We start from the raw sequence: 13800 nt of genomic DNA, 5'->3' as shown, positions 1-13800 counted from the left end.
CTTTCTCCATTTTTTTTGTCAGTATGTGGGAGCTCCAGTGGCCTACATTCAGCAAATATTTGTGAAATCCACTGTTTCTCCTTGGCACAATAATTTGCTGACAGTGGATGTGTTCCGCTCACCTCTCTCCCGGGTGTTCCAGCTGGTAGAAGAAATCCGAAACCATGTGCTGAGAGACAGGTATTCTGAAACAGTAGAGATCTGGGACTTTTGCTAATGTTTCTTGCCCATGAATTCTGTGATTAAGCTTGAGTGTTCTCTCCAATTATGTAGTTAGGTAAGCCAATCAATTCAGTAAAAATGAAAAGAGCAATAATCTTACAGAATTGCTTGCCTGGTCATAGATTAAATTTTCCTTTGAATTCTCATAGTTGTTAATGGCACACAGTGTCAGCTGCATCTCTATCCCACATTTGCCCACTCTAACTCAGATGCAGAAGACTCTCAAGTGGTTTGTGTTTCTTTCTAGGGACACACAGTTTTAGGAATAATCCATAAGAAATCCTTGTAGAAGAGTGGTGTCAAATAAAAATGAACTAAAACTTAACATTACCCATGTTGTGTTTTTTTAAAAATCCTTATCTTCTGTCTTAGAACTGATAGAAGTATTGGTTCCAAGGCAGAAGGAAATTGAGGCTAAGTGACTTGCCCAGGGTCATAGAGGTAGGAAGTGTCTGAGGCTAGATTTGAATTTAGGACCTCCTGTCTCTAGACCTGACTCTATTCACTGTGTTACCTAGTTGCCCTTTGTATTATATTTTTATTTATTTTGCTAAACATTTCCCAGCTACGTTTTAATCTGATTCTTTTGCTCTGATACCTTGAATTTGACACCTCTGCTACATGGGACTATGAAGATTATATCCTCCTTTAAGTGTCTGTTGTGAGAATAAGTCAGTGAAACTACAGATAAGTATGTCCTAAGTAAGATACTATGTTACTGAAACCCCACCACAGATAACAGGAACCTCAGGAATCCATTCTATTTAGTATTTTTTTTCATAGACCAACTTTCTCTGCACCCAAGCCAAACAGTAGTTCTCTTAAGTGTACTTTTAGATTTCTTAATTACTCCTTTGACTTTTTACCATCTAGTTCTTAGCTATAAATTTCAGTTATCAAAACTGGCTAAGAACTCATTACAGCCCCCTACTGTACTGTTTCATTTCATTTGCTGTCAGAAATGAGTAATGTCTGAGACTCATAAACTCATTTAGATCCAGAAGACAAACAGCATTAGTTTTGTATGAAAGACATTTAGCTTTTTTTTTATTAAAAAAAAAATTTATTTTCCCAATTACATGTAATAACAACTTTCCACATAGATTTTTCTAAAATTATAAGACCCAAATTGTCTCTCTCCCTCCCTTCTCTATCCCCTCTAGAGATGGTAAGCAATTTGATCTGGATTATACATGAATTATCATGTAAAACATATTTCTGTCTTGGTCATTATTGTAAGAGTATACTCATATAAAACCAAAACTCCAAAATAAAACTTAAAGTAAACTAATGTGAATTATGTTTTGATATGCAAAAAGATATCATTTCTAACCTTAAATTTCTTACATTAACTTTAACTTTGAGTTTTTTTAAAACTTGATTTAATTAATTAATTTAGAATATTTTTCCATAGTTACATGATTCATGTTCTTTCCCTCCCCATTTAGCTTCTTAGTGATGTGTTATTTAATTCAAATGTGTTAGGTGGGACAAGACTCACTAATAAGAATATGCAGATTTTGAAAATATACAGAGTATGTTTAGAGCTTCTTGTCTTTAGTGATAGGATCATTGGTGTTAGAACTAGAAGGGACCTAGGAGCTCATCTACTCCAACTCCCTGTTTTTACAGATGAGAAAACAGGTTCAGAAAAGGGAAATGACTTGATAAAGGTCTGAAATAGTAAGCAGAACCAGGATTCATCAAATTAAAGCATTTTTATCTGGAAAGGACCTTACAGGTCGTTTAGTTTGACCTTATTTTACAGATAAAGAAACTAATGCCCAGGATGGAGTGTTCAGTTGCTCAAGATTACACAGAATAGTAGAGCCAAGAGTTGAACACAAGTTCTCTTAGTTCCAGTCCAATTCTCTTTCCACTCCATCATGTTGCCTTTGTCTCTTGAGTCCATTTTATCTATTTTTTGTCTTTATTTTCAATTTTTTGAACTTAACTTGCACCATGTTGTTAATTCTGTGTCAGTCTAGTTTAGAATGTAAGCAACTTGACCAACATATAGTCCCTACTTCCATTGTTGTATCTTACACAATATCTTATATGTGGCAGGCTTTTAATATTTATTCAGTTAGATTCCTTCTTCCCCCCAGAGTTACCCCTTTTCTCCTTACCCCATCAGAGAGGAAAGTAGGCCAGACAGTTGAGTTAGCAATAGCAAATATTGGACCATTGAAACATTGTTGGGCTTGAGCTTAAACTTGTTAGCTTCAATGTCTGGCTAAACAGTCTCTCATCCTCTCATCCTATCTAGTTAGGGATTTAAGACAGGTGTTTATTTTTTGTTCTTCTTAATTTCATGCTTTGCTTTTCAATTTTGTTTTTTGCCTTTCACTGTGGGTGTGCCTTAACAGCCCCTCAAGAAATATTCTAGTATACAATACTGCGGGAAATACTAACTACTATTTCAAAACCTTGTAACCGCTTTTCCCATTCCCTGGCTGTATTAGAATGGGAAGAGCATTATAATAAATTACTAGATTCTGCCATTTGGAACCCAGTTAAGATTTGATAGATGTATATCTCTGGTCCAGAGTGGTGAGGGACAATGGCTTGTTTTGTACTTTCTCCCTGGGTAGCTCTGGAACCAAGAGCCTCGAGGAAGTATGCCTGCAAGTGACTGATCTCCTGCCGGGCCTAAAGAAACTTAGGAATTTGCTTCCTGAGCATGGCTGCCTTCTCTTGTCACCTGGAAACTTCTGGCAAAATGATCAGGAGCGCTTCAGTGCTGACCCTGATATTATCAGAACTATCCATCAGCATGAACCAAAGACCCTACAGACTTCTGCAACTCTTAAAGGTACCCAAGGCCTTTATTTTGCCCTGATTTAATTCCCTTATTAGATGGCTTTTTGGGCCCCACATAGCTCGTTGCATGGGGCAGAAAAGAGCAACTCTGAACATCCACTTGCTATGTGTTTTATGTTTTCTGCCTTTTTTAGTGTAGATGCTGCTTCAAAGCAAGGAGTTCATACTTGCTCTATATCAGTTATAACACTGAATGATGGGCCTAGATGGTGATCATATCTTCTTCAGCTTCTTGGTGACTTGTTTACTTTTTTTTTTATGTCTATAGACTTATTGTTTGGAGTACCAGGAAAGTATAGTGGGGTGAACCTCTATACTAGGAAGAGAATGGTGTCTTATACCATTACCCTGGTCTTCCAGAATTACCATTCCAGGTAAGGCTGCCAGCATTTGGGATTAGTGGCCATCAGGGACTAGCAGGACTATTTTTTCAAGGAGGTAGCTGCCTGTATATGGTATTACGTCCTCCTCCTTTTCTGTCCCTGTGCCTAGAATTTTACCATTACACATGGTACAGATGAATTATTACTTTGCATTTAGAAGGCTTTTAGTCTTGAAATACCCCTTTATATTATACCAGGTGCTCTTGGGAAGGGTAACGCCTTCAGGTCTTATCTGTTAATAGTTCAGTAATGATTATTAGCCAAAGAATTAGTTATGAGCAAGTCTTAAGACATTGTATGGGGTTGAAGGAGAGAGGAAAAGGGGACCAGAAAGGGGAGGAGGGAGGCATCAAAACAAACTTGGCCCACTTCAGTTTTTAAGTGGGATCAGGATTCAAACTCAGTAGGTCTCATACCTAATACATAAAAGAGGCCCTCACTGCACCTCTCCTCCCAGAGGCTGCCTTTGGACAGAAGGGAACAACTATATCCTGTTCTTTCCTTCCATCTCTATGACTAGGTATCTGAATAGCCTTCGGGCCCGACTAAAGCTGTTGCACCCTAGCCCCAACTGTAGTCTTCGGGAGGAGAATCTGGTGCATGTGCATTTCAAGGAAGAAATTGGTATTGCTGAGCTCATTCCCCTCGTCACCACCTACATCATCCTCTTTGCCTACATTTACTTCTCTACAAGTAGGTCCAAGATGGGGTTAGGGGTTAACCTATTAATGTTAATTGGGAATATTTCTCAACTCACTTCTCAGGCCTGAGTGTTTTTATGGGCAGGGGTCTTGCTGTGCCCCAAATGGTGATAGAAAAAATTATGTATGCCCATCTTTGGGCATCCTCTATATAGGGAGGGGGCTGTTCTAGGGTTGTAGGGTCATTGACATTTCTGTCATTTTATGAGTTGATGCTGGTCCTGTGGGACAGTGATATCCCTCCTAGCACAGCATTCTGGGATTTGTGTAGGCAGAACTGCCTCTCTTCCTTAGTTCTGAGTTCATATATAAAAAGACTTACCCTTTCCAGTCACCTGATTGGTAAATTTATTTCACCTGTCCTCTTGGATGCTTTTTCTATGTTAAAGCAAAAACATCTTGCACTGGGAAAATCTTAGCTAATCAAATAAAAGGGAAACAGCATAGAGAGAACAAGAAAAAGATATAAAATTGTGTGTCTTCCCTTTTTTGAAAGAACTATTCTCTTCTTTTTTAGGGAAGATAGACATGGTGAAATCTAAGTGGGGATTGGCATTGGCAGCAGTGGTGACTGTCCTTAGCTCTCTGCTAATGTCTGTGGGACTGTGTACACTCTTTGGCTTGACACCAACCCTCAATGGCGGGTAAGTCCTATGGCCTAGGTTGACCAACTTGGTCAAAAATGGTGCTGTAAACACTAACATGTAAAATACTGGATTTTTTTCTCAAAGATAAAATTACCCATTTGAGATAGCTGTGTACTTTTATTCTTAATTTAAAAACCATTAAAAAATTCTAACCTCCAAATCTGATAATTCTTTTTGAGTAATTTTTTAAAGGAAACTTATAATGGTTATATTATATTAACTTTTTCCTCACTAATTTTTAACTTTTCTTTTATCAGTTCATCTTGAATCTTGGTGTGTAATTGAAAGCCCTTCCCATTGGTTTGTCCTGAAACTTTAGACTTACTTATTGTCAGAATATCCCAGGTCTCATCTTGCTTAAGTCAGTATTAATCTTTTCACAAAGTCACTGCTCTTCAGGCACAGCTCAGGAAACTTCTGAGTTTATTTTTCCTTTCAGTTTCCCCTCTTCTGAGCATGACTTCCTTGCTCTAAGTGTGACTGAAAAGAAAATTATAAAGATATAGCAACATACAGCAGAAGAGTGAGACCTAATGCATACATTTGACTAACCAGAAAGAATTTTCATTTTCATCTCATTATTCTTATCTCTTTGCGTTGGTTGGAGAGGCAATAGGTCCTTATGGAAAGAGTGCAAGGTTTGAATTCTGCCCTGGTAGATTTCATCTGTGAAAGCTTTAGTCTTTATGATATCTTCAGAGCTGTTGTGAAGACCAACTGAGATGATGCACAAAATGCTTGGCAAAATTTGTTTGTTTCTTTAAGTTCTGTAAATGTCAGAAACTCCTATTAGTAATGTACATTCAGTATATTCAGAATTTCTATTTAGGTGTTCTTTGATTTTTCATAAAATATAAGGGCTGGGGGCAGCCGGTTGACTCAGTGGATTGAGAGCCAGGCTCAGAGATGGGAGGTCTTGGGTTCAAATTTGGCCTCAGATACTTCTTAGCTGTGTGACCCTGGGCAAGTCACTTGACCCCCATTGCCTACCCCTTATCACTCTTCTGCCTTGGAACCAATATTCAGTATTGATTCTAAGATGGAAGATAAGGGTTTTAAAAAATAAAATAGAATATAAGGGCTCTCATTATTCAAATCTGTAGGGTTTTAGTTTCATTTTGGGCAGGACTTATGATTCCATTGGTCTAGGGAACATACATTAAGGAAACTCCCTCAACCAGTGCCAATCTAATCAAGTCAGCAAACAAAGCGCCTACCAGACCAATATGTGTCAGAAGGGTGGGCTTGAATTGAGGTCTTCTGACTCCACAGTTACTATGCCATACTTCCTCCTACGAGGTTGCTAAGGAAAGCAAAGAGTAAAATAAGGCCTTATTGATGCCAAGGGTGGGATAGAGAAGTGCTTTTTCTGGACCCATGAGAGAGTGAACTAGTGGCCTAAGTAGAAGGTTAGAAATCTAGACTGCATTTTATTAGACAGCATGAGATAGTAGATGATTGTTTTATATCTCAGTTTGGAGTGATAGGAATGTATTCAGTGTTATTCCCAGTAGATGTTCATTTTATTTCAAGGCAGTAGAGATCCACTCTTTGATTTGATATCTTTCTCTTTCCCCAGAGAGATTTTTCCCTACCTGGTGGTGGTAATTGGATTGGAGAATGTGTTGGTTCTTACAAAGTCAGTGGTATCTACTCCAGTGGACCTTGAAGTGAAGCTGCGAATTGCTCAAGGTAACAGTGTTGAGAAGGAAGGTGGAAGATGGTATTTTTGAATTTTGGGAAAAGAACCAATAACTTGATTATGAAATACCCAAATGGGGAAGGGAGAAGGAGGAGGTGGTAAAAAGGGCTGGCCTAACGTAGCCTGCATTTGGGAATCACTCTGCTCTTCTGGGAGAAGCACTGACCCACCATTCACTGCACCTCTGGCAGAACTGTTGACTGTTGTATAGGATAAAAAGCAGTGCTTCATGAGGGGCCATGGTGGGCAATTAGCTAGGCATTTAGCAAATCCTACCTTCATTTTCAGCAGAACAAGAAGCCAAATTTCATTCTAAAACTTGGAACTTCTCAGGGATGGCACCACTAAACTAGTGTCAGATTCCATCTCAGTGGCTTGGGACAATAGAGAAGCTACCTTTGCATTATTAGTAACACAGAAGTTCAGCCTTATTAAGTGTCTAGACTGTGCCAGGTGCTGGAGGCACAAAGTCAAAATGTGAACAGTTCCTGCCCTCAAGGAGCCTTCATTCAGTGGAGACTGTGGGAAAGGAGTGTGGGGCCTGGCTACACCCACTCAGGGAAGTAAATGTGATTTTTATGGAGTAGGGGACGGCACAAATAGTGGGAATCAGAATGGCTTAGTGTAGGAGATAACTCTTGAGCCAAGCGTTAAAAGAGGCTGGGGATTCTAAACTTTTATTTTAGGCATGGAGACAGGAAATGGAGTGTCATGGGTGAGAATCTCAAGTAGAACAGTTTAAGCTGGACCAGATAGAGCACAAATGGAGCCAGGTTGTAGAGAACTTATCAATACAAAAATAGAGGAGTTTGTATCGGGGCCCAGACACATTCAGGAGATGCTAGAGCTTTTTGAGCAATCAGACAACAAGCTTCCTCTGTGCCAGGCCCTGTGCTACGTGCTGAGTATGAGTTAAAAGCAGACCTGGCCCTCAACGAACTTACCTTCAAATGGGAGAAGCAGCATGTAATTAACCAAGAACACATGAGATAAATACAAGTCATCTCAGAAGAGAAGGATCTGTAGGCCTCCTGTAGAACGTAGCATGTGAGCCTGAGTCATGAGTGAAACCAGGGGGACAAAGAAGCAGAGGGGAGGGAATGAGGCATTCCACACCCATGCTTTAGAACAGTTTTGTGGAATAGGTCAGAGAGGGGAGAACCTTGAGAAATAGTCATTGCCCTGAATTTGCAGAACTTAGAGTACTCTGATTAAGTGTTGTGGCTGACCAGTAGTGAAGGATCGTGCCTTAAGTGTTGGAGAGATGGAGGTAGGCCCTCTACTCTACCCGAGCTCTGTAGGGCTTGGGGAGTTTTCCCATCTTTGTTTTACTCTTTATACTGTATTTGCTGTACCATCCTCATTTTGTCTTTCTACTGTTGGGCTGGATTAAAATGTGTTTGTCAGGAGTTCTCCTTGCTACCTCCAACCAGATTAGAGAGGAATCGTGTTTTTAGTGGTTTCTTTGAATGGTGACATTCCATCCTTCATTCTAGAAGAGATCCTATCCAGTGTCAAATCACACAGTTTTTCTTGACCATTTCTATTGGAGAACCATGCTATATGGAGGATAGGTCAGTGCCAGACATTTAGAATGGAACTAAGATGCAGAGCATTAACTGGCAGGAACCTCTCAAGAGCTTGTTTCCAAACTCAAAAAGAAAACATAGAGAGCACTCTCGGACTGTGCACTGTAATGACCAGTAGAGTCATAGCTACAACCCCAAGATTTATGGTTTAAGCTCTGGCAGCTTACTCTTGACTAAAGTTTTACAGTAGGAATTGGACGGTTTGGAAGCCTTTTCTTTTCTTTTCTTTTCTTTTCTTTTCTTTTCTTTTCTTTTCTTTTCTTTTCTTTTCTTTTCTTTTCTTCTCTTTTCTTCTCTTTTCTTCTCTTTTCTTCTCTTTTCTTTTCTTTTCTTTTCTTTTCTTTTCTTTTCTTTTCTTTTCTTTTCCCCATAACTTCTGTATATTGGCTCCTAGGTGGAAGAGTGGTAAGGGTGGGCAGTGGGGGTCAAGTGACTTGCCCAGGGTCACACAGCTGGGAAGTGTCTGAAGTTGGATTTGAACCTAGGACCTCCTGTTTCTAGGCCTGACTCTCAATCCACTGAGCTACCCAGCTGCCCCCTGGAAGCCTTTTCTAACAAATTTTCAACATCCCTTTTTGTACCATGGCCCCCTGCCCATTGTAGAAGGCATTCTTCTCTAAAGTCTCCCACCCTTCTGTACCCCTTCTCCCCCCCTCCCCCTAGAATTGTACTAAATGGATACCAATTCACTGGAGAAGTATGGAAACATCAAGAGTAATGGGAATGGGGCATGTAATGGGGATAATTTGAGGAAAGGTGTTTGGGATAAGGGAATTGAAAGGAAGTTGTCAGAGACTTGCTAAGTGAGTAATCTAGGTTACAGGTAGGCTGGGCTTAAGGAGATTCAGAATATAATAGGGCTGAAATCAGGAGTATAACACAGAAGGGAAACAGAGATCTTCAGGGAGAGGAGAAATTAAACTAAACAGACAAACAGCAGGCTTTTCAGACTGGGACTTAGGCTCAAACACTGGCAGAGAGAAATAGACTAGACTGAAATTAACAACAGGCTTAGTTAATTTCACAGGAAGAGACTTGTTTTGAAGTTACACCTTCCTCCAAGATGGATATCCGGCTTCCCTTCAAGCCCAGAGTATGTTGGTTCTTTCCCTCTTCTTCCCTCTCTTGATAACTAACAGACAAATTATACTAATAGGTCTATTGGAACACAAAAGGGTTTATTATCTTTAAAGAATGATTTATCAGGAAAGTGGATCAAAGGAAAGCCCTAACAGTTGTCTCAGGAACCTCAGGTGGGGGAAGGGAGGCAAAGATGGAGTCTGAGTAAGGACCAGCCTTTTACTCAGCTTACAAAATACTATTGATACTAAAGGGAATAAAAGATGACTGACTAGCTTCTTTATATCTAATACTGTCAAATAACAATTAACCCTACACAGATTTTGAACTCCTATCTAATCACTCTCCTTATTAACTCCACTGACATATAAGGTAAGGGAGGGAAGGTAGAAATAATATTAGGGAAGGAAGATATAAAGGGTTTATCCAAAATAATAATTTCTTAAGTAAATATATCAAAACTAGGCTAAATTTCAATACTATAGTTAGGTAAGGAAGCAGCTCGGCTGAATCAGACAACCTCCCTCCACGGGAGACCCTCATCAACTGTCTTTTCCTCAAGATTCCAAATCCTAACTGATTTAGAACTCAGCCAAAGCTAGAAAAAACTACATGACCCCCACTCTCTATATTACAGGCAGTGTTTGTGGCGAGGCTTACATTTATAGAGCTGTGAGATATGAAGCAAATCCTTTTAGCCTGAGCCTGTTTCCTCAGCTGTGAGTTGAGGATAGTACCTGCTTTAAATGTTTTTCTGGGTTGTTGCAAGAACCTAATGCTAGCTAAAGAAGTGCCAGAAATTAAGGGTGGAAACTGAGGTACAAACATAGTGATTTGACTGAGGCATAGTTACCTTGTCCCCCCAATCTATCCTATTTCACCACTTTGTATGTATTGTCTCTAGGCTTAAGCAATGAGAGTTGGTCTATCATGAAGAACATGGCAACAGAACTAGGCATCATCCTCATTGGATATTTCACCCTGGTTCCTGCTATTCAGGTAGGAACTTGTGTTTGCCCTGTCACCCTGACTTGTAGAAAGTAATACATTCTTCTGTCTTCACCACCCTCAGCATTGAGCCTTCTAGAAGAGTCCTGCTCTCTTTTCTATTCCTTACTCCATAGAAGGTAACTTTCAGAAGAGCTAGCTTGTGCAGGCTCATATTATCAAAACGTGCCTTGTTTGTAATTATGCCATTGAATTTTGAAGGCCAGGCAGCCCAAAGGCAAAGTGGCGCCCTGAAGCCTGTCCTATCCTAGCCTGCCTTCTGAACCCACGATGAGGAACAGAATTACCTCATTTCAAGGAAGGCTCCACTGAGAATTCTTTTTGTATCCCCAACACTTAGCAGAATGCCCAGCACATAGTAGGTGCTTAATAAATGTTTATTGTTTGAAGATCTGAACTAGGAGCTGGGGGTTAGAACAGATTTAGGGGAATTTGGGGGAAAGCTGTGAGGTTCAAAGTAACCTTGTGTAAGAGTCATCATGACCTATTTTCATGCATTGTTTTATCCTCAGGAATTTTGTCTCTTTGCTGTAGTGGGCCTTGTCTCTGACTTCTTCCTGCAGATGTTGTTCTTTACCACCGTTCTGTCTATTGACATTCGTCGAATGGAGGTAGGAGAGAAAATTAGTTTCTCTATCTCCCCCTGCCCCCCTTAATTTTCATGGTGAGGTCAGGGTTCATGTAACTTAGCCTGTTGACACTGGAAAATGTGTGTGGGTGGCTAATTGGATGTTGGTATTTGCTTAGGGTGGTAAGGATTAAGGGCTATCCCTCAAAAGGAGTAGGATCTGGAACTGAAGTCTCATCTTTACTTATAGCTAGCTGATCTAAATAAACGGCTGCCCCCAGAAGTCTGTCTGCACCCAGCAAAGCCTACAGGACGGGGCCACAGATATGAGCGGCAGTTGGCCATGCGACCCTCGACACCTCACACGATCACCTTACAGCCGTCATCCTTCAGAAATCTTCGTCTCCCCAAGAGGTTACGTGTCATCTATTTCTTGGCCCGGACCCGGCTGGCCCAGAGACTAATCATGGTATCCATGCCCAATCCTCTAGTTATTCTGTCCTATGTCTAAGATATAGAAGCCTCATCCCCAAAGTCCCTCTGATTTGCTGTGAGAGTCCTGTGTGTCCTCTGAAGGTCATCCTTTGAGAAGGGAAGGGCGGTACTGCTACTCCACGGTGCTATGGCCTCCGTGGAGTGATCGCCCCATTTAAGACTGGCTCCAAGGTCTAAGAAAGGATCAGAGGGAAGATTGGGGAGATAGCAACAACGGATTCATTGTTTCCTTATCCATTCTGGTCCAAGATGTCTCTTGCCTCTTCCTAGGAGGTCTCCTGGGTGCACTGGAAGGCACCAGAGTGCTTTCTGACTGCTTTGGGAAGCATGTGAAGCTATTAAATAGTGAAGGGGAGGAAAGGCTGGTTTGGTTAGCGATGTGAGGGAGAGTCCATCTTTGACTAAGTCTTACAACAGGCTTGATCTTGGGACTTGATTCCCAATGACAGTGGTCATTTTCCTGGATAGGAAGTAGACTGAAGGATTTCAGCCTTTTGCCCCTTAGCACTGGGCCAAGCACTAATTTCGGATCATTGTTGAGCATGAGGTGGGCACAGAGGGAGGATGTCGAGAGAACTGAAGGCTGGAGGAAATACTTAACATTAAGCCTTGTGAGCATCCCGTTGTAGCATAACTCAGGTCCTGGGTATTTTAGGTGACTTTTGGGGTTGGAGTGGGTGGTGATGGACACAGCAGAGGAGACTAAATGCATTTTTCTTTCAGTTTGGCATAGGGGGGGAAGGTGTTAGTAGTCATATGGCCCTAAAAGTGCAAGGTAGTTGTTTTTCCCACTCTGAACTTTCTGATCCAGTCAATCCACATCATCTGAGAGTTGACCCTTTCCCATCAGCCAGTCAGCAAAATCCACAAAATTAATGTGAATTTATCAATCCTATCTGTTTCTTCCAGGTTGGCACCGTGATTTGGATTGGCATACTGGTGTATACAGACCCCGCTGGGCTACGCACTTACTTAACAGCTCAGGTGACAGAGCAGAGCCCCTTAGGGGAGACAGGACTGCCCCCAATGCCTGTGCCAGGTGGGGTGCTGCCTGCAGGTGACCCCAAGAGTACTTTTTCCATCTTCCCACCGGATGCTCCCAAGCTAGCAGAGAATCAGACCCTGCCTTGGGAATCCCCTGAGGTTCAGGAGCCTCAGGACCATCTGGAGGGGGCTCCTCACAGCAGCCTGCTGGACATAGGCCCTGCCCCAGAGGTGACATGGGGACCAGAAGATGAAGAACTCTGGAGGAAATTATCCTTTCGCCATTGGCCATCCCTTTTCAGTTACTACAATATCACTTTGGCTAAGAGGTAAGTTTAGCAGAAGAGAAGAGCTAGCAGCAAGATTAGGAGATGGCCTAAGGCCTCCAGTCTTGAAATGTAATGGGTTTTAGCAGTTGTTTCTATTGTTATAGTAACACTATTGAAGAGTATTGTTAAGTCCCCCAAGAGAGGCACAGGGACTACAGGGACCCCCAAACGAGGGGCCAACTTCTTTACTAACTCTTCATAAGGCTTGGGTGTGAGGCATTGCCTCCTCCTGATGTCAGGGCAGTTCCCTGTTCTTGGTCAAGATTTGGGAGTCATGGAAGATTTTTCATCTTGCTGCCTCATCTTTCTACTCTACTTCTTCACAGGTACATCAGCCTCCTTCCTGTGATTCCTGTCACCCTCTACTTGAACCCTCAAGAGGTTCAGCACCAACAGGAGGCTCCACATTACTGGCCTCTTAAGCCCCCAAACTCTGGAACTGCCCAAGAGGAAGGCCAAAGAAAAGCATTTGAAAGTCCCAGTAGGGCCCAGGTCCATGGAGATGTCACTCTGTACAAGTAAGGGCCATTCTTGCCTTCTGTGCTGGGGTCTTAGAAGGGTTAGGGAAGTGTGTGAGAAGCTGGGGTGTGTGAGAAACAGTCTGGGGTGCAGTCTTCTCCCCTCTTTTGCAGAGTTTTGCCTTTAACCACTAGTTTTTGGTTCTGTTTCTACTTCGTTTGAGTTTTTAGGCTCATAGTTGGGATGTGGAACCTGTGTGACTCTCATGGGGTGGGCATTTGGGTTGAATGGAGTTGATCTCACTGAGCACCATCTACATGCCATTCCCACAGGGTAGCTGCTCTAGGTCTGGCTTCTGGTATCTTGTTGGTGCTTTTGCTCTTCTGCCTCTATCGGGTATTTTGCCCCAAGAACTATGGACAGCACGGATCCTCTCATGGCCGTCGGAAGCGTGGGGACCTCCCCTGTGATGACTACGGCTACTCCCCACCCGAGACTGAGATCATTCCTCTTGTCCTTCGGGGGCATCTCATGGTGAGGATTGAGAATGAACTGTGTCTCCTTTATATCAGTGCCAGGGGATAGCTATGCCTGCCCTTCGTAAGCTACATTCTCTTCACCCTTCAGGACATTGAATGCCTAGCAAGTGATGGGATGCTCCTGGTGAGCTGCTGCCTAGTAGGACAGATCCGGGTCTGGGATGCACAGACTGGAGACTGCCTTACGTTGATCCCCAAGCAAGGGTAGGATTCCTTCTCTTATCCCTCTTTCCTGGCCTCAAAGGCCAGATCTTTTCTTCACCACTGCTCA

At 42.0% G+C, this 13800-nt stretch overlaps 1 protein-coding gene across 1 annotated transcript in view; it reads left to right on the top strand.

The window, feature by feature from the left end:
- Positions 1 to 13800, top strand: part of LOC123253413 (SREBF chaperone) — a 61391-nt gene that overhangs the window by 44253 nt on the left and 3338 nt on the right. Inside the window, exons 3-15 of the mRNA XM_044682640.1 lie at positions 23 to 180; positions 2817 to 3037; positions 3314 to 3419; positions 3949 to 4121; positions 4647 to 4773; positions 6356 to 6468; positions 10052 to 10146; positions 10668 to 10766; positions 10974 to 11192; positions 12128 to 12531; positions 12858 to 13049; positions 13323 to 13524; positions 13618 to 13733. Coding sequence (XP_044538575.1) covers positions 23 to 180; positions 2817 to 3037; positions 3314 to 3419; positions 3949 to 4121; positions 4647 to 4773; positions 6356 to 6468; positions 10052 to 10146; positions 10668 to 10766; positions 10974 to 11192; positions 12128 to 12531; positions 12858 to 13049; positions 13323 to 13524; positions 13618 to 13733 — 2225 coding nt within the window. The remainder of the gene's footprint in view (positions 1 to 22; positions 181 to 2816; positions 3038 to 3313; positions 3420 to 3948; positions 4122 to 4646; positions 4774 to 6355; positions 6469 to 10051; positions 10147 to 10667; positions 10767 to 10973; positions 11193 to 12127; positions 12532 to 12857; positions 13050 to 13322; positions 13525 to 13617; positions 13734 to 13800) is intronic.

The sequence above is a fragment of the Gracilinanus agilis genome, chromosome 1, assembly GCF_016433145.1.
Source record: "Gracilinanus agilis isolate LMUSP501 chromosome 1, AgileGrace, whole genome shotgun sequence".
Taxonomy (NCBI): Eukaryota; Metazoa; Chordata; class Mammalia; order Didelphimorphia; family Didelphidae; genus Gracilinanus; species Gracilinanus agilis.
Note: the sequence above shows the minus strand (reverse complement) of the source record. Positions and strands in the feature narration are given on the sequence as shown.